Source organism: Aulonocara stuartgranti (assembly GCF_965226115.1).
Source record: "Aulonocara stuartgranti genome assembly, chromosome: 7".
In the NCBI taxonomy this organism is placed as follows: domain Eukaryota; kingdom Metazoa; phylum Chordata; class Actinopteri; order Cichliformes; family Cichlidae; genus Aulonocara; species Aulonocara stuartgranti.
The window spans coordinates 57,679,689-57,702,499 of NC_138945.1; the positions used below are offsets into that span (position 1 = coordinate 57,679,689).

A 22,811-nucleotide genomic window follows, 5' to 3' on the forward strand; every position below is an offset into this window, starting at 1 on the left:
TGCCATTTGCAGTGTGGCTTAGAAGAAAAAGGAGATTGGGAATCCCCCAAAATAAGTGCGTCTTTGTTATGTTTAAAATTAGAATTTGATGAGTCATAAAGGATATAACGTGAAAAAAGCAGAACAGACAGAGATGCGTATGATATCGACGAGACCTTTATTTGAGAAGAATATCTTCATTTTACATTTCTCCTTCTCTCCTTTCGCTAGTTTTGATGTCAAAGCAGAGAAGAGGCTGATCCAACACTTGCCCTGTCTTACCCTGCAGACCGAGGCAGTACTCCACACTGAGCACACAGGAAGTCTTTATCTGGACAGTTGCACCTCTGAAAGCCTTCCAAACCAAGATACAATTCCGTCATCCTACCACACAAGATATTGTTCTCAAAATGTGCCAGCTGGAGTGCCGTCTTTGAGTTTGCAGCCAAACTAAACTGAATCCACTTTACACAAAGGCTGTGAGCGCCTGGAGCAATAAAAAGGGCTTACACCGGTTCATCCTCCAGCTGCTCAAAGACTGAGTCATTAAAACAAATATAAACCTACAGAGATCAATATTTTTATTGACATTGAATCAAATAGAGTTCACTCAGTTTAGTTTTATTAACACAGTGCAAACTGACAACAACCGTCACTTCAACTTATTCATAATGTAAGTTACGTACCCTACAATATTAGAGAAAACCCTGATCCCCTATGGGCAGCACGTGGTGACAGTGGGAAGAAAAAACTCCTTGTAAACAGGAAGAAACCTCTGGCAGAACCAGGCACATGAAGAGGCAGGCATCAAAACAGAGAATATAGAGTGACAAGGATGAAACAGAAGCTATGGGTGAGACAAATGACTATATATCATCATATATTATTTACATGCAGACAGGTGAACTGTCACTGAACAAGGAAAAAGCAGTGATTGGTGAAGCTTTACTATTTCATGAAAAACATTTAGCTCATTTTGATGATTTTGAATTTGATGGCAGCAGTGCACATAATAAATGAAAGTTGGGAAGGGGGCAACAAAAGGCTGGAAAAGTAAGTGGTACTAAATAGAAACAGCTGGAGGAGCATTTTGCAACTCGTTAGGTTAATTAGCAACAGGTCGGTAGCATGATTGAATAGAAAAGGAGAGGCAGAGTAGAGATGAGTACAAATTGTGGAACAATTTCAGAATAAGGAGCCTCAACATAAAATTGGGAAGACTTTGAAAATCTCCTCATCCAGTACATAAAATCATTTAAAGATTTAGAGAATCTAGAGAAATCTTCCTGTGCACCAGTGAATCACTGGTCTAACTGAGCTCAAGATATCTGAATATGCTTTCTTTACATCGCATCGCTGCACGATAATTGTACACTTTCTGATCCTCTGAAAAAGGAGTCAAAGCCCTCGATTGACAAGTGTGCTTCACTTAGTTTAACATTACAGATCATACATTCAATTGATTTAGGCCAACTTAAGATTTAAGCAGGGAGCATTGAAAATGGTTAACTATTAATTGCATTTTATGCTTTTGAAGTCCTTGTAGGTGGAATTTGGAAAGACACAGTAAATGGTGATATTCTGGTTTCACTGAATCCCAGGCTGCTGCGTCTGCTTAGAGAGGTGATCTCCCTCTGGGATGTGGAGTGCTGTGAGGCAAAGATAACTGGTTCTTATCTCGATCTGCTCAGTCAGGTATGAGAGCTCCTGGCCCAGGGGAACACTAGCAATGGGTCTCACGAGCACAGTGGGAACCAGAATGCAGATGAATTTTCCTTACCTTTAAGAGAGAGTCGAGCATTATATTTATATTGAGTATCGTCAGTCTTTCTTACAAGCAGGCTGGCAGCCAGATCACCCTGGTGGCGTATTATAGTCATGCCTGTTTTGAATTGAAATCAGACAGGAAAACTGATTATTACCTGCACAGTTGTGATTCAAGCAGAGAGAGCCTCACTCACTGTGCCTCCTCTGATACAAGTTCTGCCTAGTCTGTGTGAGTAAACAGCAGGACACAAACACGGGCAGCTCAGCCAAGTGTGTCAGCTAAATCAGTCGGATTCAGAAAGTGAGAGATGCACAGGTGGCACTATGCTTTCAGCACAGTTATGCTGATCTAATACTTTAACAAGACTTCTTGTTTGCAGGGTTACGTAGTCATTTATATATATATATATATATATATATATATAACTATCATGAAGGTGAACTTACCTTTACGATACCGCCATACATTGTTCTTGGTACAGAAGGAGTTAAGCTGAATGTAATAACTACAGTTCACACGACTGTGTTCAGCTAAATCTGGTTAGTCAGGGTGTGTCCAGATCAGATGGAGATCTGGCAAATCAGAAAAATGTGAGCGTAGTAAAGCTAAATCTATATGCTTTATGCTTTTGAGCTGGTACACATGCAAGAGAATGACACAACACTTTAGAAACAATACCAATTAAGCAATCACAAAAATCTAGATAAAATCACCCTTAAAAATAGTAGAAAACTACATTTTGTATTTAACTTGAGAACATAGCTTGACAAGTCGATTTCCCATTAGGTAGATGATTTAAAAAACAACAACAACTGTAAAATGATAGGATGAATGATAATAATGAGTATAGAATATTGAATATATCATATTATATAGAATTATAGATTGGTAGCATCATGATAGAAAATGATCCGCATGAAAAATAACACCTAGCTTAAAAAAACTTCACTGTTGTCTGTTAAACGGTCGACTAGCCTGCCAGATAAAGATTTATTGTGCACCATTAACAGCTATATCAAGTAGAGTATGACAAAAACACCATGATGTCCTATTGCATCCAGTAGCACTTTGCAGTTTACAAGCCAGCATGCTTGTCTGGCTATTCTGACATTCATGTGCAAAACCTGTGCATGTAGTGTTTATTTTTTTTAGTAGGTAACATGCTCCCTCATCATGTCTGCTTGTTTGCGACAGGCTAATTTGTGCTCCTCTTGGTAGATTGCGTTAGTCATTAATGAAATCAACTGGTCGCATCTGTTCTTCCAAATTACAGTATTGTTAGTAGATCACCTGCAGAACTTTCCTCTCTCATTTGTACATTTTTTTGTAATCGTGGCATCACCTTCTCAGACATTTTCAAATTAGAGTATCTGTTTGCCAAACTTTCTAAGGAGTTTTAAAGTATTACATCTGACAGTTTTCATTGTCTTACAGCTCCTTTTTTTTTCACAGCACCCAGCAATAATTACTGACTTGTGTTTGTCCTCATATACTGCCAGGTCATATATTGCCAGCTCATCCCACCTTCTAGCACAGCTGATTAAACCCAGCTGCAACAAGCTTGTGCCATCTTAGACTTGCCAGATTCTTGTAGCAGAACTAAAAGGACAGTTAGCTATTTAAAAATGAAACTCAATTAGCCTTTTATTGCTGGACAAAGATTAAGGCTAAGCACAAATTCTTTACACAGTATAGGATTTTGTGAAAAGTGCATCCTTTGAAAGGTTCACACACTATTTTGGATTTTTTTCTAAAAACAAATCTGCAGCTCCAACAAAGGTCTGGGAAAAGTTTCAGGAAGCTGGTCTTTAGTTTTTTGTGTAAACGGAGAAGCAAACAGTCAAACAAATGGTGCATCTCTTTCCACCACCTTTATCCTGCTATGTTGTTCTAGATTTATAGTCTTCAAATTCATCCACATTAGTCATGGGTGAACCCCTGGATTGACTCTTCAATAAAGGAGGCGGTCGTCCTGCGTTTCCGCCATGTTTCTAAGGCTTCTTAATCTACTCTAAGATCTGTGACCTGACAATTATCTTTCTTTTCTTTTTTTTTAACTGAGGCCAGGCTGGTCCTGTTCGGTCCTGTCATGTCTGATTCTGCTCATCTGCAGACACCCTCAAGGATAGAAAGGAGTGATCTGACGTCACTACCAGCAACATAGACAGAAAAAGCTCTTTCTTCACCTTGTGCTGCAGAGGAGGTGTATTTTGGTCAGAGTGCCTCATGGTGTCAAAGACGTCACAGTCTCAGGGGTGTGAACCGCGAGCAGAGTTCTCTAACTCACTGTCAGAACATCCACTCATCCACACTGATGTACCCACATACTCTGACGAGCCCAAACCTCTGACAGATGCAGCTATGAAACAGTCTGTGATGAATTCGTAGTGGAAAACTCAGTTTTTCACAGAAATTCATTTAACCCCATATCAATATTTGCTTTTACCTTATTCTGAAAAGGATAAAGATACTCCTACAAAAGTAAAACACTGTACATGATACTAAAAATTAGAAAAGATATTTAAGACACGATTACCTCAGTGTAATGGTAGGTAGGCCATATTCCTGGACTTCTATTGATGGCTGTATTTTTCTGTTGTCTTTCATTAGATAACTTATGGCAGGAAGAGTTTCTGCTCTCTACCCAGTGGGAGGCAAGACACACTGTTAAGCTTTTGATTTGGTGGTGTTAAGAGAGGTGTGACAGATCCTACCAAAACATCAATTTTGCCACTAATTACTTTTGTAGTTAGTGAGGCAGCTACACAGAATTTGAAACTCCACCTGAAACTGCACCTAATGAAATTCTCCTAACACTTGTTGATTTAGAGGGCGAAAGGAAAGAAAGCCACGAAACACGAGGGGAAAGTGAGAGTTTTTTGCGAGCGTTCGCCTTTCACATTTTTAACCATGTTAACAAAACTGTCATCCGTAGCTATATATCATGACCACTTTTTACTGACAGACCATTAAGGTGCCTCCTGTTCCAGTATCCAATTAAAGGCTTCACAACAACTACTAATAAGTGGAGTGTAGAGTTGATAAGCAACCAATTCTGAGGCTTCAAGCCCTCTGCTTCATTAGGAGGATGTTGAGCTAAAATAGAAAATTCAACACGGCGGACATCAAAGTGCCCACTCTGCAAAATGAGTAACAAACTCCTTATTAGATATGCACCAATCTCCTAGGATACAGCCAACGTACACAATGATCACCCAGCAAAATTGTTGCCTGTATAATGCTCTTGAATAATGCTCAACTCAATTACTGCTTGCCAGAAGGGCAGGTGTTGGTTTGCAATGCGAGATGAGAAAGAACAGAAGGACTGGTGAAGGAGAAGGAGGCAGAGGAGGAGTGGAACCATTTCAAGATTTCAACTATGAGAAAGTAGCACTTTTCAATATGAAAAGATCAAAGTGTCTGAAAATGTGTTATACTTCACGGGCTATAATCATGAGTGGACGAGGGGAAAGAAAAAAAAATCACTCGCAGCATATGTGAGGGGTGGCAGGTTTTTAAGCTGCACTGGAGGCATTTCCTTAAATCTGCCACGGTAGGAGGGAGACAAGGAGCAGTCCAGTCCAAAGCTGTAGCAGGGTTCGTGCGAGTTAATGCTGTCGCAGCCCACACATTCGCTTGATACAATCGCTGAGACACCAAATGCCATGAGAATGTCAAACTCAGTCTTTAAAGAGACAACCACCACAGAGCTAGAAGCACAACATCAGCACAACAACAGGCGATATATGTGCTAGAAAAAAACACACATGCAGGCTTCGGTGTCTTAATGCAAATGGAGTTATCAGGAAGGAATGGATAAGTGAGATATATATATGTTTTTAAAAAAAAAAGATTTATGGGTTTATTTTAGAAAAGGCAAATGTTATTCGGAATTCCTGTGTTCAGACCGTGGACGTAATTGTTATGGCAGAATTGTTGTGACTTTGGGCTTAATTGAAATTTCTGTAGAGGCAGCTCTCCAATCGTATCTGTATCCTTTATGTCATTTCGTTTATTGTTTATGTGTCCATATGCAAAATGTGATGCGTTCATCTGCAGCTGGCTAACTTAGTCTTCCACAAAGACTAAAAACAGGATCAAACAGCTACACAAATCAAAGTGCGAAAACAGCAAATCAACAGTTTTGGAGGGTGTTATGTATCAGACTATTTCTTGGCTGAGCAGTTTCCCAGCAACCAGTGGTGACTCCGGGAGATTATTGTTCCCAACCAAGTATTCCCAATAAAACAGCAGTTTGCTTTTTTTTTTTTTTTTTTTTTACAATTAGGTATTTGTAAAGAAACTAGCAGCTTCTCAGATGTGACTTTTGTTGCCACTGGAGAGCGCCAGGTAAACTGTGTTCAGTTAATTATTTATTTACATAATTAACAGGCTGTTACGGGGGTCAAGGAATTTTCTTTGACTCCCATAACAGCCATAATATCCCGGTCTCCTTAAGTGCTTTCCCCATTTCCTCAATTATCCAAAACAATTCACACCCTAATGCTAACCTTAAATTTAACTCACGTTATAGTTGGCATTAGTTGGCTAATGCTAGTGTTCAAGATTACTTATGTATACATAAAAAGATATAATGTTCTTCACGTGATGTGCTTGAAAGCAGTCCAATCAGATTCTCTTGAACAATCTGGGTTCACTTTTGTCATAATCATAGCCTGTATATAAAAGATGGATATAAACACTGTGATTAATGTAGTTATGAAGCTTCAAACTGGCAGAGGTCGGTATTTCATAAACCTACACTACAAGCCAGGGGAGGCTCTGATTGATGCTTGTTTTATGGTACCACGGGATTGGCCATTTGCATAGGTATGCACCTGTGGAGAGCCTTCAGAGAGAGGTTTTCAACCTACAAAAAACGCACAGTATTCCAAAAACCGAACAGCATGTAACTGTTGAATGCTAAATGCTGATTGGCTGTGATAGTGGAGCTTAAAAAGAACAGGAGCAGCGTGGAAAAAACATCAGAAATGAAATGATACAGTATTAAAAGTACAGAGAGTGGCAGCACTGGACACTTTTCACTGTTTTTAAAACTCTGTTTCAGTTCATCACTTTACATGTTAGAACTTCTCTCTTCTCTGGGGCTGGCACACAAGCAAGACTAGAAAAAAGTCTTGGTTTGGACACTGCCTACATCTAGCATCAGATGCTCTCTGCAGGTAGAAGGGCTGACGGTTGTACCCTATGGTCTGCCAGTCGATTGCCAACAGATAGCCATGTTCAGCCTACAAGAAATCAAAGGATAACACATATTTCTTGCCTAGCAGCTTGTCAGTAACACAGTAAAGCATGCCCTGCTTTATCCTTGTTTTGGCTTTGTTGTTCTTGTTGTTATTTTAATGTAATGTGACCATATTTATGTACAAGAAGAAAACCAGTGACTGAGATCAGGAATTTGTTTACCGAGGTCACAGATATGGCAGCTCAGTAGCTCTGCTAGAAGTCAGAGAAAGTGCAGGTTAAATGCGTTGGCTAGTTCCAGCCATCTTTTATATACAGTGTATGGTTATGAGACATTTGTAACCTGTTTACAGTCTATGTGCTGAACTCATGAAAGTGATGAAATTATAAAAGACACTTTAAACAGAATAAATGTAACTTTAACAACACTTAAGAATATTTATTTGTTAAAATTACATATCTTTGCCACAATACCAAGATTTGCTCAATTATTTAAATTAGTGTTCTGCAATGAGTTGTCACCTGACATTTCAGAGGAGGATGAAAATTAAACAGTAATCACAGCGAAGAATAAATATGTGCTGACATGTTGCACTATATATTTTTTAGACTTTCCTGTAGCACTTGGCTGTATCTTACTTTCAAATTTTACTGGCTTTGACAACAGCAACTTTCTTTTTCAGTGCAATAAAAAAAACTGAGCATATTTCTATTTGCAGTTTACAAAAACAATTTCCTTTCTTGTTTTCTCAAAACTGAGGCATTATTTGAAATTAAGGTTAGACATGAAGTGCTCTGTTCTTCCCGTCTCCTGGAAAAATTGTGATCAGACTCTAAATTTGAAAACTGCTGATAACTTTTATGTGTCCTTTGTCAGAATATATAAATAGTTTTTGAGCTACTGTAGTCTGATGAGTAAAAAATGTCACAATTCAGACAGAAGAAAAGGTTATATTTAGAACGGAGGGGAGGGAGAGCAGCAGCTGTGGTGTAAGATATCTGAAAATGGAAAGTGCTCCCAGGGGTGATGGCGCTTATTCTCTTCACTTTAATTATTTATTTTTCCTCTATATACTGCAGACGACAGCATCATCGGGGCAAAGATCACCCTCTGTGAGGGCCACTGACGTCCTTTTGGCTCCCAGTGATAATGAATGTGTCTAAACTAGTCAGCTTTGGCCTTTGATCCTTGGATCATCATGATTCTCTGAAGTCTGTCTATAATACAGACCCATATAATTTTTACTCAACAGTATAAAATGTGAAATATACATAATAGCATCTGAATAACAATTTCAGTTTGTGTTTGACAAAAAAAAAAAAAACTTCTTAGAACTTCCTATTCTTAGAATCAAGTTTGACACTTAGAAGAACAGTTTTTACTCATCTACATATAAACCAATATTTTACACAACTCTTTTAGTCATTTCTGGTGAAGAAATGACAATATTTAGCCAGACTGTTAATGCCTCTTGAACAGGAGGGGCATACTCTTTTGAGGTGGTGACTACAGCATGAGCTGCTTTATGAAACTGCCTTCTCCATGTGCCTTGTAAACAACACTTCCTCTGGGACTGAGAAGGCAATCACAGGTGAGAAATCACTGGCAACATTGACAGCTGAAGTCCTGAGACGTCAAGCCTTTGGATAGGTAATAAAGTGATTAGTCTTAGAGTCAGAAAAAAAGAAAAGAAAAAAAGGAGCAGGGGTCAAAGGATTAATGATTGATTGTGGTGGTGGTGACTTACTCATGAGTGGAAAATAGATCCAAAAATAACTGCATAAAAAATGCCATATAATCCTGTCTGTCCGTGGAGGAATGTGTCTGATTTACCTGTTCTTTGCAGGGCTGAGAACATCACTGTTCTCATTAGAAACTGCTTCTGTGCTGTCTCATAGCAACCTAAAAATAGAAATGTCCCTATTAGGCTGTATAGCTGCGATGGCTGCTACAAGTTTTGGCTTCTTTAATTGTACTGTAAATATATAGGTGCAAAATATTTTTGCTCTCTCACATAATTTGTTGAGTACATGACAATGAGAGAAAGAAGCGCTGCAGATATGCATAAACATTAAATATTAACTAATGCTTTGTATCAAAGTGTCACTGCTTAAAAATATGATTTCTGCTTTTTAAAAAAAATGAAAATAAGAAAAGAAAGATAGCTGGTGAATATATCCTATTGGAATTCCCTGCAAGAAGCAGCGTGATGGTGGTCCAGGCACATTTTACAACTGAATTGTTTTCTCTGTGCCCTTTCATACATGGCAGACAGACAACCTGCCTTTATTCCTGTTCCACCCTGCAGAAAGATTAAATCGTATTTATAGCGCAGACTTACTATCTGAAGAAAATTCAAAAAGCAGCCTAAGCACTAGGCTCTAGGAGAAAAAGCAGCCTTCTCATCTTCATCACGTGTAGGCCAAACTGTGCCCACCGTTTTCATTTTCATACTGCTCTTTTGACATAATTAAAATAACACGCGCGCGCAGATCATTTGCATGTCTTTAGGAGGCAGCACTCGTTTTGTTTGTGTCCAGCAGATATAAAGACCGAGACAGAGGTTTTTCATCAGACGCAATTTATTTTGGTCGACTCTGACGTCAAGAGAATACACGTTTCATTCAACCAGCAAGAAAGTAAGTTATTTATAACCCGCAGCATCTCCAGGTTGTGATCCTTGAGTGCGCAGTGAAAGGAATACTCCCCATTGGACTGATGTGGTGTGCCTCCATAACAAAAGCCACACAGCTCATGCGTTATGGTGCCAGAGAGGCACGGCACACTGTAACCTAAACCAAGACGTATTGATGGGAACAGTCACGGCTGCATAACAAAAAAGAAAATAGGATTATTGTGGAGAACTTCAACAAACTTTCTGTTTTGAATCTTTAATTTCGCCCTCGCAGATGGCAGAGCACTGGTTACTTTGAACATGGAAAATCTCCTCTTTGACCAGGTAAGGAAACAACTGTCACACAAACAATATTACACGTGAAGGTTAATTAATTCAACTTTACCTCGCTATCTTGTATCGGTGAAGGCGGAGGCTGTTAAATTAGATCGACAGCTTGTGTTGCATGTGAAATCAAATGTATGTCTAATGTTGGCAAATTAATATTCAAACTGCAGATAAAATGTTTACATTTGGGATTTGAAGCAGAATAAGACGACGAACACCGCAACGTGTAATGGAGCGCGTCTTTCGAGCCAAGTTACCCAAAATGAGAACCGCGGACAGCGACTCTTTGAGCTTAGCGTGACGTTATTTAATGTCGCCAGTTAAAGAGCTTGAACAGATGTTTGGATCACTATTTGAAATTTATATAACAAACATCGCATTTACGCGCAGTCTCTCGTATATTCGTCCCAGAAAGGTGGAAAAATGATGTTTATGCTTACTTGTAGTGAATACTGGAGGCTTTTGTGTCAGTATCAGTATGTTGGGTGGGGGGTGGGGGGCACTGCTGTCTAGATAGAGGTTTAGAAAAAAAAAAATCAACTTTGATTATGACATCATGACACATCTATCAGTAGTGTTTATGACTCTAACAGGTGTGTTACCACGCTGACTTCTGCATGGATATATGTGATCTTTGAGGACGTGCATGAGCATTTTAGGAAAACTGCCAATTTTTTGTACAACACTGATTCAATTTCAATAATTAAACAAACAATATATCCACTATATTTCACAGATCTATAAGAGTAAGTTTTATTTTTATTTTCTTTAGGTTGTAACAGACTGCCACCTGCTGGCAGTGATAACAAATAGAAAAGCAGACAAACAAAGTGGGTATTAATCACTCATTTTACTATGTAAGCTGAACTAATTCCACAAATTTGTTCAAAGGGCTGCGAGCTGTGAGTTCAGTACTGAGAAGATCTGTGATTGGCTGGGTAATGGCAGATATTCTGGAACTGCGGACAGATGGAAACTCACTCCTGAAGGCAGTGTGGCTCAGACGCTTGAGACTCACCAGGCTCTTGTTGGAAGGAGGTGCCTACATCAACGAGAGCAATGAACGTGGGGAAACACCTCTCATGGTGGCCTGCATGTCCACACACACCGACCAGCAGAGTGTAAGTAAGGCAAAGCTCGTAAAATATCTGCTGGACAACCAAGCGGACCCCAACATACAGGACAAAGGAGGTCGGACAGCTTTAATGCACGCCTGCATTCACAAGGCTGGACACAAAGTGGTGGATCACCTACTTAGCAACGGTGCTGATCCCAGCCTGGAAGACAGGAGCGGGGCCTCAGCGCTGGTCTATGCCATAAACGCAGATGACAAGGAGACACTTAAACTGCTCTTGGATGCATGCAAAGCTAAAGGCAAGGAGGTGATCATAATCACCACAGACAAGTCACCATCTGGCACTAAGACTACCAAACAGTATCTAAATGTCCCTCCATCACCAGAGCTGGTTGAGAGATCTTCCCCGGCGTACTGCACTTCTCCCTCTGATATTAACGTCACAGCATCGCCCTCACCTGAGCAAGAGCAACAAAACACAGTCTTCAGTTTCCAGAAAAAGCTAAAAACCTCCAGCTCAGCTTCGAAACTTGCCAATGGGCCCACGTCGCCGACGCGGCGGCCTGCAAACCCCAAACGTGCACGTTTGCCTCAGCTGAAGCGGCTGCAATCAGAGCCTTGGGGGTTGATTGCACCCTCTGTCCTGGCTGCTGCTGCCGCCGCCGCCCATGATGAGAGTAAGAAAGCTAGTTCTGATGAGGATGTTGTTGCAGGGGTAAACGGACTCTCTCTGAGTAAGAGGTCGGCTTTATCTCGACAGAACAGTGTAGACGGGAAGGACAGCTTATTCCCACTAGTGGGAGAACAGCCCTGCAAAATGACCACCTCATTATCAGTTCCTCCAACATCTAAACCATCATATGAGAGAACGCTAGGCCAACACCAGCCACTGGCACGGCGCAGCACGGTGCCTACAGAGCAGGAGAGCAGCAGCTGCAGCAGTGGACTAGCCAGTCTGAGAGACACAATGCATAGGAGACACCTGGGGAATGATCACTATGACTCAGACTCACAGCTCTATTCAGACTCTGCCATGTTAGATTCTCCTAAGGTCCCGGTGGAGCGCAGGAAACTAAACACCTCTCCACTTGTGATGTTAACCAGCTCCAGAGAATCTCTAGACAGCAATGCCAGCACATCCTCTCCCAGCACAGCACGCAGGCGTGCACCTGGTCTCCTAGAGAGAAGAGGCTCAGGCACACTTCTGCTGGATCACATCTCCCACACCAGGCCTGGCCACCTCCCCCCTCTTAACATAAACCCAAACCCTCCCATTCCCGATATCGGGGCTAGCAACAAGCCCTCCTCACCTCTGGCCACAGGTATTAGATCTATAGCTCCAGTAGCACCAAACACACCAAAGAGAGGTGGCCTCAAGTTGAAGAAGAAACTTGTGAGAAGGCACTCTATGCAAGTGGAACAGATGAAACAGCTTTCTGATTTTGAAGAGCATTAGTTAGTTATGAAGTTTATGCAGCAAATATTGTGGAAGTAGAGATGTTAACACCATAGATTGTGAGGAAGTACATCCATAGTCTACACAAGTCATTTGTGTCATTTGTGTAGACTCAGAGCCATCTAGTTGTTGAATTATGTGTAATTAAAAAATATAGATAGAATATATAGATACATTAAAACTGAGCAATATAGGTAGATCTCCTCCCCGTGTCACACTCAACCTTAAGGATAACTATCTTTTGACTTCACAACATCTGCTGTATATGTTTTAGTTTTGAATGTAAATGCCAAGATATGGTACATTTCCTCTGAACTAGCTGATCATGTAACATTAAAGGAACACACAGGGTACATTTGTAGCTGGTGGCAGATAGGGTGCACTTTGTGCATATGTAATTAGCACCATAATGGACATTCTGTCTCACGAAAAAAAAGAAAAAAAGAAAAAGAAAAAAAAATGTGATGCATTTGTCTGAGATGTAGCTTTGGATAAGATGAAATTGGACTGTTTGTAGCAATTCTGTACAAAGTGCCTTTAAAAAGAAACCGAAAAAAGTGATGAGCAGATACAAATTTTGTATAAAGAAAACTTTAATTCATGGTGATGTAACCAACATGTGTTTTGTCTCAGCACTGCTGGTCTCACATGGATCAAAATGAAGACTCGTGATGAATACATAGGATGTGGATAAACAGTATGCCTTAAAAGACAGGTATAACAATGGGCTATGTATAAGAGCACTTTAATGCCCACGAGAAAGAAACTGAATACCACTATTAGCAGTGTTACAAAAAGCTAAAGCACATTCATATATAATTCTTATATGATAAACCCAAGCAACAATAAATGACATTTTAACCCTTAGTCCACACAGATATTGGTGAAACCCATCAATTAAAATGTCATTTCAAGCTAAAGGCAATCAATGCTAAAGATCATACAGCTTCCATGTAACTGACCTGTGAAGCATTGCTTCTGTTTAAGAAAAAACTTAATTTAATTCATAGTATTTTTCCAATTAGTTTGTTGTATATTCTAAATAAATGTCTATCACTTGTGAATTTCTGTCTTTTTTTCATTTGTTGTCCTTAAGCAGGAGCTCAGCTGCTACTAGCAGCGCAGATGTTCACTAGAAAGAGTACCAGTTCTTTCCTCAGGCCACCTGGCAGTCCAGTGGCACCGCGATGATGACAATCATCATCAAAATCATCATCATCGTCGCTGTGACTATGTCAGACCGACCACAGAGGCACTCAGCTCCCACAGCTTCTTGGCAGCTTCATCATCCAGACCCTGAGGGGCTGCTGTTTTAGGGGCGCAGTCGCTGTAATCAGTGCAGACTTTAGTGTTAAACACACAACTTGATCTGTTCATGCTGAGTTGATTAAGTCACAAGAACAAGTTAATCAGTCAGATAAAAAAGGCAAGATATGCAATCAAAGGATAATTTACAAGGCAACAATGTCTTAATATTTTATACTGTTTTCTTAAAGATAATTATAGGAATTTAGATATTTATTAGTTATGTTATTACCCATATAATTTCATACAAAGACCAAAAGAGTCAGTTTTCACTTTATATACAAAAATAACATCAAGTAGAGCCAAACCGATATTTGTTATGTGGCGATATATCGGTATGGTTGACAACTAAAACCTCCAATTATGTTATAAATGTTGATGTTACACAGATATTCCACCAGATGGCACTCCGCAACTTCCCTGTTGGCATCGATAGGAGAAGTGTAAATGAGTAACCCATGACTTGTGGTGACAACAAAGCAACATTCCAAATATGGGTATTGGTCATAAAAGTCCAATATCAGTCAGGTTCTAGTATCAGCAGTTTAAATTAAGATTAAATCATATGCTTTGTAATTGCTAAAAAAAACTATTAAGGAAAATCTTAAAATGTTCTAATTTCAAACAAGAACACTCAGAAAACGGGACTTCCTTTAAAGGGCAAAGGCTATACTAAAACTTTGATGTTTTTTAATTATTATTATTATTATTATTATCATCATTTTATTACAACATCCTGATCTCAGCCTGTTATGGGTTCATTCTGACATCATAGGGTGTCATAGTGGGAGAAAAAAAAGAGGTGTGTTGTAGAGCACTCTTCATGTTCCCTTTCATATGGAACATAATACTTATTATATTGTATTTTTTTCCAAGGTCAACTTTGACCTTGGGCACCAACAATAAAGGTCAAGGTCAAATGTTTAGCCAACCCAGGTACTCATGCCCACCAAGACTTTGTATATTGTTTGAACTTGATCCATAAAACATTGGGGGTAATATAAAGTTTTTACTGACTTTCACATTTGGTACGACATTGACTAGATTTTCACCTAAATTAAATCAGCTCGAGCTGTTGTAGACTGCTAACAAACAGACAGACAAACAAACAAACAGAACAGATTACAGACTCGCTCACTTCAGGGGGAGAATTAATAAATACACAGACTGTGGAGAAACATCAAGACAATCTATTTTTAGGGAAAGCCCTGCTTATTTTAGCAAAACAGTTCTAGATGTGAGCATGGCTCTTTAGTAGATAAATGCTAAACTGTTTGTTACACAGTGTGTTAGGTACAGTGTTAGGTACACAATAAATACAATAAATGAATAGAATGATCTGGTCATTGTGATGTGAAGAGTTAATGGAAAATGATCCTCATCAGGCCTCAGATACTTTAAAATGTGCTGCCAGCATTTATATATACCCTCCATATATATATATATATATATATATATATATATATATATATATATATATATATATATATATATATATATATATATATATATATATATATATATCCTCCACATCTTCTCGAGAGAAGAGCTCGAGAAGATGTGGAGGGTGAAGGTAACGGTGGTCCCAGTGGTAATCGGAGTATTAGGTGCAGCGACTCCCAAGCTAGGCGAGTGGCTCCAGCAGATCCCGGGAACAACTTCGGAGATCTCTGTCCAGAAGAGCACAGTCCTAGGAACAGCTAAGATACTGCGCAGGACCCTCAAGCCGCCAGGCCTCTGGTATATCTATCTATCTGTCTATCTATCTATAAATATAAATATGTGTGTGTGTGAGCATGCAATCAGCTCTTGCCATTTTTAAAATCTTGAACACATGCAGCACCACTTAAATGTCAGTCATTCACTGGTAAATGGCTGAAATGCCTGATAAGATAATGTCAGCAGTAATGAAATACTGGAAATCTGCAAAAGGTGGAAAGCTGTCAGTGTATTGCAGCTGGTTTGTGGCATTTATATTGACTGTGATTTTGTCTAGGCATTTTTTTTCTGGGCATGCACACTGACGCAGCGACCCTGCTGACATGATGATTCCTTTATTTATCATATGATCTTGACTTTCTGTCTCAAAAAGATTCCTTGTATCAAAATCTCATTTTATATTGTGCTAATCCACATTTTTATATTAGTGCTAAATTGCTACTGTAGTATGCTTACAATGTAAAAGGGGTCGCTTGTAGTTGCAAATGAGTCACTCACCAAACACCCCTCACCTCTACAAAGCCTTTAAGTCTCCTTAGATAATTGCTCTGATTTTCCAACCCACAATTCTGGTCTCATCAGCTAAGCTTTCACCTGTAGCACACAGCTATTTCCTGCATAAAAGCCTCGATGAGCCTGCTCTACACTGCTCTACCAGCCCAGAAACAAACAGATGACAGTTAATAGACCAGATTAGATGGTGTTCAGAATTTAGGATTCAGCAGCTAAAAACACAGAATTGTCCCCCAGGAGTAAGACCAGAGTTAAAATGAGAGTGAATAATTATTTAACATTCACGAAAAGGTTAAGTACACGACCCCAAATGAACGTTAATGTGTCTGCTCGTTATGTTTTAGATGTGTCAGTCTAATTCACTGGATTTGAATCAGTGTTCACGCTGACATCATTTACTGGACTTGGACAACATTTTTCATGCATAGAGGAATTATCATGCTGTGGAAAAACCCACAGCATGTTAACACATTAGGTTTTTAAACAGTTGTGTTAACTGGACTTAATTATATTCAACAAATCACAAGAACATTTATTTTACTGTACGCAGATCAACTGTGTTCCCTGTTGTCACCTTTAAAAGGCCCATTGAGAGGTTGGAGAATCCTACTAGACATGACTGACTGGCACTAAGTAGTTTCTTTATCAGTGTTATTAGAAAATTTTTTCTGCTTTTACTATCAGCTACTTGTAGTTTTTTAAAGTGCAAAAGCAATCACTAACTCACGTTCCCTATCATCAAAATGAATCCAATGACTCCCGTGCAATGACGTATTCAGAGTATAATTTTGAAGAAAATAAAGAACTGGTATCAGATTCATTTCCTGTGTCTGCACATCCACTGAGGGAAGATATTGCATTAGACTGCACTGAGAAAGAAGAGTCCAGCTGTTTCATTGCTAATATGCTTCATTACACATTCACAATACCAGTCTCAGTAGAGTATGTTAGTGTTGTTCTCAATATGATCCATTTCCCCCACATGGGCGAGCCGAGCAATATCCCTTTTGGCTGTCTATCAATAAAGAGCCCATCTGTTGAATTACACAGACTGACCTGTAATAGAGTCCACTCTCATTTTGCAGGCTTTCCTCCACAGCGCAGTAGATGGTGGTCTGAGCTCCTTCTGTCGGATTCTTGATGAAAAACACGAAGGGCACATACAAAACCCTCTTCCACAGGGGCACTGTGGGCCAGAAGTGTCGGCCAAGCTCAGTGCGGATGACTCCAGGGTGGAGGCTATATGCTGTTACGCCAGTACCTGCAAAATGACAAGATGCAGAACACAAGTCATTACAAGGACATGAAATCCCATTCAATGTGTAACGACACATAGAAATATAGATATAAAACAGACGCAGCACCTTGCAGCCTGTTGGCCAGCTCTTTTGTAAAGAGGACATTAGCTAGTTTACTTTGAGCGTAGCTTCTCCAAGGCCGGTAATCTTTGTCCTGATTTATGTCATCAAAATGGATTTGACCTGTTGAGAGAAAGCACTTCATCCTTATTCACAGATGTGGTATTTAACATTAAATGAATATAAAAGGATGACATTCCTGAGAGATTTAAAAAAAACAACTAATTCTCTTTATATGAACTAGAAAAAAAGAGGAAAAACTGCACCTCTCTCATGCGCTAAGCTGGAGACATTCACAATGCGGCTCGGCGCTGACTTCTTCAGGAGATCTAACAGACAGTTCGTTAAAAGGAAGTGGCCCAGGTGGTTCACACCAAATTGCATTTCAAAGCCATCTTCAGTCTTCCATTTTGGACAGCTCATTATGCCTAAAGGTAGGAATATCAAAGGAAATGTATTTACCGCCTGTTAAAGTAAAGTGTGCGTGTTAGTCCCCATAGGGAAATAGTTCCTCTGCATTTAACCCATTCACCCAGTGAAGCAGTGGGCAGCCGCCAGTGCAGCGCCCGGGGAGCAGTGTGTAGGGACGGTACCTTGCTCAGGGGCACCTCAGGGAAGCCGTTCAGTGGAGTCGAACCCCCGACCTTCCGATCATGGGGCCACCACTCTACCTACTGAGCTATCCCTGCCTGTTAAACACGAATGCACAGTCACAAAGCTGGCATAATATGCTACATCACACCATAGTGGGTCTGATGTGATTTATACATCCACCTGCATTATTGATGAGAACATCCAGGCGCTCCTCACTTGCTAGGACATCTTTGGCAAGTTGGCGTATTGACTGTAGAGATGCCAAATCCAACTTTCTGACAATCACGCTGTCATTTCCGCTTCTCTTTTTCACTTCTTCTGCAGCTTTATTAGCTCTTTCCATGTCCCTACAAGCCAGAATAACCCTCGCGCCTGCAATGCGGGAGCAAAGTCATTACACCTGAACAGATATTAGATTATAAAATTGGATATATAAATCCTGGCAAATCACCAACCTCTTCTAGCCATGTCAACAGCAGTTTCTTTGCCAATCCCAGTGTTGGCTCCAGTGATCAGGACTGTCTTTCCATCTAAGCGGGCTTTGCTGTGACACACACCACCTGCCATCCACTTCTTCAAACCAAAAAGTCCCACTCCTGTAAAAATGTCCGCATAGTGACAGCTCTAAATCTCCACTGATCAGAGCCATCTTCACCTTCTAGAAAAGGAAACCCCCACCCACCCAAAACAAAACACAACTGCACAGATTCAACAGATGTTTTAGGACCAAGATTTTCTCAAATATAAATTTCTGACCCCTTCTTCCACACCCTGAAGATAATACACTTGAATGAGTTTAACAGAAAAAGCCTTAAAGTGCCTTAAAATAATCTGAGAAATAATTAAAACTGCTTTTTTCTTTGTCCAAATGTGCATAAATATTTTTTTTAAAACATTGTCTCTCTATTTTACATAACTACAAATTGAACAAGTTTGGGTTTTGGGATGGTGATTGTGTAAAAAAGTGTTTTTTAACATCTAAACGAATAAAAACTCAAATAAAAGTCAACACTTTCAAACAATAAAAATACCGGCAAACCAGTAGACACACCTATAGCATCAATTTGAGAATCCTAGGTGACTTCCTTCTCAAATTAATAACATTTTCAGAAAACTATTCCGCTAACCTTTAGGTTGAGTTCACTGAGATTTAAACTCATCTGAGGTATTTAGTAGATGCACCTATGTTATTAATTTGAAGCATTTACAAAATAAACTGAAATGAGCAAACCTACTGGAAACGAACTGAAATTAAACAGAATTAAAAGCAAAAGCAAAAGTCAAAACGAAATAAAAAATAAAAACAAATTAGTAACTATAAAGCTATGATGGCAGACCGTGACCGTGAAAATATCAGGTTCCCTACCTTTTTTTGTAATAAATAAAACAAGCTAGCACAACCACCTAAAAAACAAATATAAACAATATAGGCACATCAAACGTGTGAAAGCTCATTCAAACTGCACTGTAAAGCACCAGGCACACCTAGAACAGTGTGTTAGTGAATATTTAGTTAAGATGTTAATAAGCTGTAGCTTAACAAATTCACTTTAACTATATTCTTATAAACGTGATGCAAAATCAAAGGCACTTGTCATTTTAACGAGCACGTGTGTCCGTGCGCAAAAGGCCTACATGCTTATGCAACGTCAAGTAAACGTCACAGAGTCTGTAAAAGAGCACGAGCTAAGACAGCCATCCGTGTGCTGTTTACAGTCTACACGTATGATCAGACCATTAATGTAAATCAGTGATTAGCTATTATATGAGTTATTTTGTTTTTCTTTTAACACACAACACCTGCTTTTGTGAAAAAGAGCCTGCGTCGGGTCACTTCATACCTGCTACTGTGACCAATGCAGTAGTTTTAGGATACTGGGAAACAAATGAGCGTGCAGCCGAGGAGGTCCGCATTGTCCCTGCTGACCCTGTTACTGTTTATGAATCTGCTTCTCTTAAAGTCCGGTTGGAGAAACGCCGGCGAACTTTCCTGCAAGCGAGACCTTACTGCCTGCTACAAAGTAAACCGCGTCAATAACAGCTACATAACAAGCGGAGCCTTTGCCCAGGAAGTACCGCCCATCGCCGCCCTACACGGGAATCCTATTGGTTCATTTTTGTCAATAGTGTTAATAATATTTTTAAGCAATTTTTTAAAAGCTATTGCCAAAGAAAGCAGCTAGTAAAGTACATTTTGGCTATTTTAGAACTTTTTTTTTTTTAGATTTTTAACAAATCTGAAAAAGTTCAATGCTATTAAACTAAAAACAAACAAACTCCAATATAACAAAATGCAATCAAATCAAACTGTAGTGGTATCTTTAGGATTTAGTAAAAACATCTTTGCTGAAACTATTATCATCTCACAACTTTCCATCTTCTCGTTTCATCTGCTCCCTCTAGAGGTCACCACAGTGGATCATCTGCCTCCATCTCACCCAGCTAGCATCCTCCTTTGACACCAACCTTCTACATATCTGTATCATAACAGGCTGTTAAACATCCTCTTCAATCTTGCTGCTATCTTTCTCTCTCACATCCCCTCAGACACTTGTCTCCACCGACACCCACCCTGCCCACACTCTCTTCTTCACCTCTCTTGTGCACTGACCACTGCCACACCAGGTATTTAAACTCATCTACTTTCACTACTTCTGCTCCTTGCATCTTTACCTTTCCACCGGTCTCCCTCTCATTCACACGCATGTATTATGTCTTACTTGAACTTTATTTCTTTTTCTCAGTGTCATTTGTGAATATCATAGTCCATGGAGTCTCTTTCCTGAAAGGGTGTAAAAATCAAAAAGGGTGTAAATCAGACATGATGATCCACATCTTTCTATGGCAGTAATAAAATTTAATAATCAAATAAAAATAAATAAGGTGTAAATAAGATGTTTTTTTTACACTGAATGTCAGCTGTTTTTTGTTTTGTTTTGTTTTTACAAAATACATTTTTGTTCTAAAATAAAGCCAACTGCATCTCTTAAAGCTGCATTTCCATTTCAGCTTTATTTAGGTATCATCAACTCATAAAATATGCAAGGTCAATGTATGCTGGGCTCAAGATATAATATGTGCAGTTATTATGCAGTGAAGCACAGCTGGTATGCAATAAAGCACTCGTGATTTAAGCTTAATAAACAGACAAATCTATCATCTACAAGGAATACTCATAAATTGTACAGCAGATGTCGCTGTAGGCTCATCAACGCTGTCTTGGTGTATTTTTACGTGATTCTAGCAGATGAGACACATACATCACATTAGCCCTTAAACTAGGCCTATATTTCATTTCTGTTTTAGTCACAGTTGCCAGTCAAGCACAACAAGACGTGTTTTGAAGCTATATAAAACACCTAAGAATCACATGATATCCCAAACTCCTACGAGCACATTAAGAACTGTCTGTGCTGTTGAGTGAGCAGACAAAAGAGGAAACCCACCAGAAGCACCGAGATGACAGTAATAACAGCATCAGCCTACACTATCAGATCTCAATTAAAGCCTAATCAGAGCTGCAGTGGAGCAACTGAATCTGGAATAAAATTTTACTGTGTCAGATCAATAAGGCGTGCTTTCTCTGAACTTTAAAGCATAACACAATGAGTCTAGACAGGGACAATATAGAGAGATTTGACCTTGTAATTCTTGTGACACCTGAGAGTGAATGTTTTCACTGTGGAGAGCTGCGGAGTGTCTGTAAATCGGGGAAGCACAGGCCACAAAGTACATGTGAAAACCTAGAGGTGTTCTGAAGTGGCTGTATAAAGTGAGAGGATTAGCTAACAGCCACCTGACTGCAGTGACCATGCTCTTTATTGCAGCCTCTCATTGAATATGCAGGTCAAAGTTTTGTATTTCAGGGACAACTGAATGACATTCTTATTGCACTGACCTTCTCGACATTGTTATTACACACAGTTTAAGCCATGCTGCTTGGGTAAATACATTATTGTTAAGGCTTTAGAGGTTTTTTCAACCAGCGGAGGCCTGCTATAATCTGAAGAGCACTTTAGAGGTGACCTGGCTGTCTCTTTTACTGGCTCACTACTAAGCCCGTCATGTGACTCCTCTGCAGACCTATCTCCGAGTATGGTAACCTTCCCCTGCTAAAATTAGAGGGCCCTCTGCTGAGACATTGTGGAATGTATCTTTCCCGTACCCATCCTGGAGACAAATCAGGACCTTAATAAATTTTCATAATGACTGTGTTTTTACCTTATGTCGTGACTGCTAAATTACCAATGATTTGTCATGAAAATTGTCAAATAGAAAATATCAAAGATAAATCTGTTATGATTGAGTTTGTTTAGAGCATTATATATCTCAGTCATTGCGATTTGTGTTAATGACGTAGTACTTTTGCCTTAAAACCAAGCAGATTTATTCTGATTTAGTTATTAGGACATTACATTGTTGCTGATTATTTCAGTGGGTTTCCTCTAATATGAAGATATGATCCAGCATGTATTCTACATAATAAATTACAGGCCTACATTAGCTAGATCTTAATGAATATTGGGTGACTGTAAATGCGTAGAGCTTCAGAAATTAATTTAATATATTTAGAAAACAAACAGGTAATATTTCTACAATGACCATTAGATTGGAACTATTTTGTAACAACTGTAAAAAACTTTTAAACTCCGCATTAAGCTTTGAGTAAATGAGCCTGATGACTTTGTTTGGGTTATTATGGTTTGTACAGAAAAGAAAGCCCGCATATACTCAATATTTATCTTGCTTGCAGGCTGTGACCTTTGTGTGGATTACCCCGTAGTTCACCTTGATTCAGTCGGGGTTATCCGGTCTCTATAACGAGCCTCTGTGGTGTTTAACCGCCGTTTTGTTGCGGTCCCTCCTCTGGGTATGT

The 22,811-nt window shown here is 39.5% G+C and overlaps 2 protein-coding genes across 5 annotated transcripts; one reads left to right on the forward strand and one right to left on the reverse strand.

Annotated features, from left to right (window-relative positions):
* Window positions 1-776: 776 nt before the first annotated feature.
* On the forward strand, window positions 777-12,939 carry ankrd34c (ankyrin repeat domain 34C). 3 transcript variants are annotated; one of them, XM_082541804.1, is made up of 3 exons: window positions 777-832; window positions 9,863-9,912; window positions 10,807-12,939. In XM_082541804.1, exon 3 carries the CDS (start codon window positions 10,857-10,859, stop codon window positions 12,444-12,446), a length of 1,590 nt encoding a protein of 529 aa, XP_082397930.1. In that variant the 5' UTR covers window positions 777-832; window positions 9,863-9,912; window positions 10,807-10,856; the 3' UTR covers window positions 12,447-12,939. The 3 variants fall into 3 exon arrangements, with proteins under 3 accessions (XP_082397930.1, XP_082397929.1, XP_082397931.1); XM_082541803.1 differs by lacking the exon at window positions 777-832 and adding an exon at window positions 9,571-9,592; XM_082541805.1 differs by lacking the exons at window positions 777-832; window positions 9,863-9,912 and adding an exon at window positions 10,227-10,330.
* A 78-nt stretch (window positions 12,940-13,017) lies between these two features.
* LOC309711459 (retinol dehydrogenase 13-like) lies at window positions 13,018-22,801 on the reverse strand. 2 transcript variants are annotated; one of them, XM_082541809.1, is made up of 7 exons: window positions 22,724-22,801; window positions 18,391-18,531; window positions 18,116-18,307; window positions 17,608-17,769; window positions 17,348-17,464; window positions 17,040-17,244; window positions 13,018-13,773 (listed from the first exon to the last, which is right to left on the reverse strand). In XM_082541809.1, the coding sequence occupies exons 2-7, from the start codon at window positions 18,500-18,502 to the stop codon at window positions 13,677-13,679; spliced, it is 885 nt and encodes a 294-aa protein (XP_082397935.1). In that variant the 5' UTR covers window positions 18,503-18,531; window positions 22,724-22,801; the 3' UTR covers window positions 13,018-13,676. The 2 variants fall into 2 exon arrangements, with proteins under 2 accessions (XP_082397935.1, XP_082397934.1); XM_082541808.1 differs by lacking the exon at window positions 22,724-22,801 and adding an exon at window positions 19,777-20,016.
* Window positions 22,802-22,811: the final 10 nt, after the last annotated feature.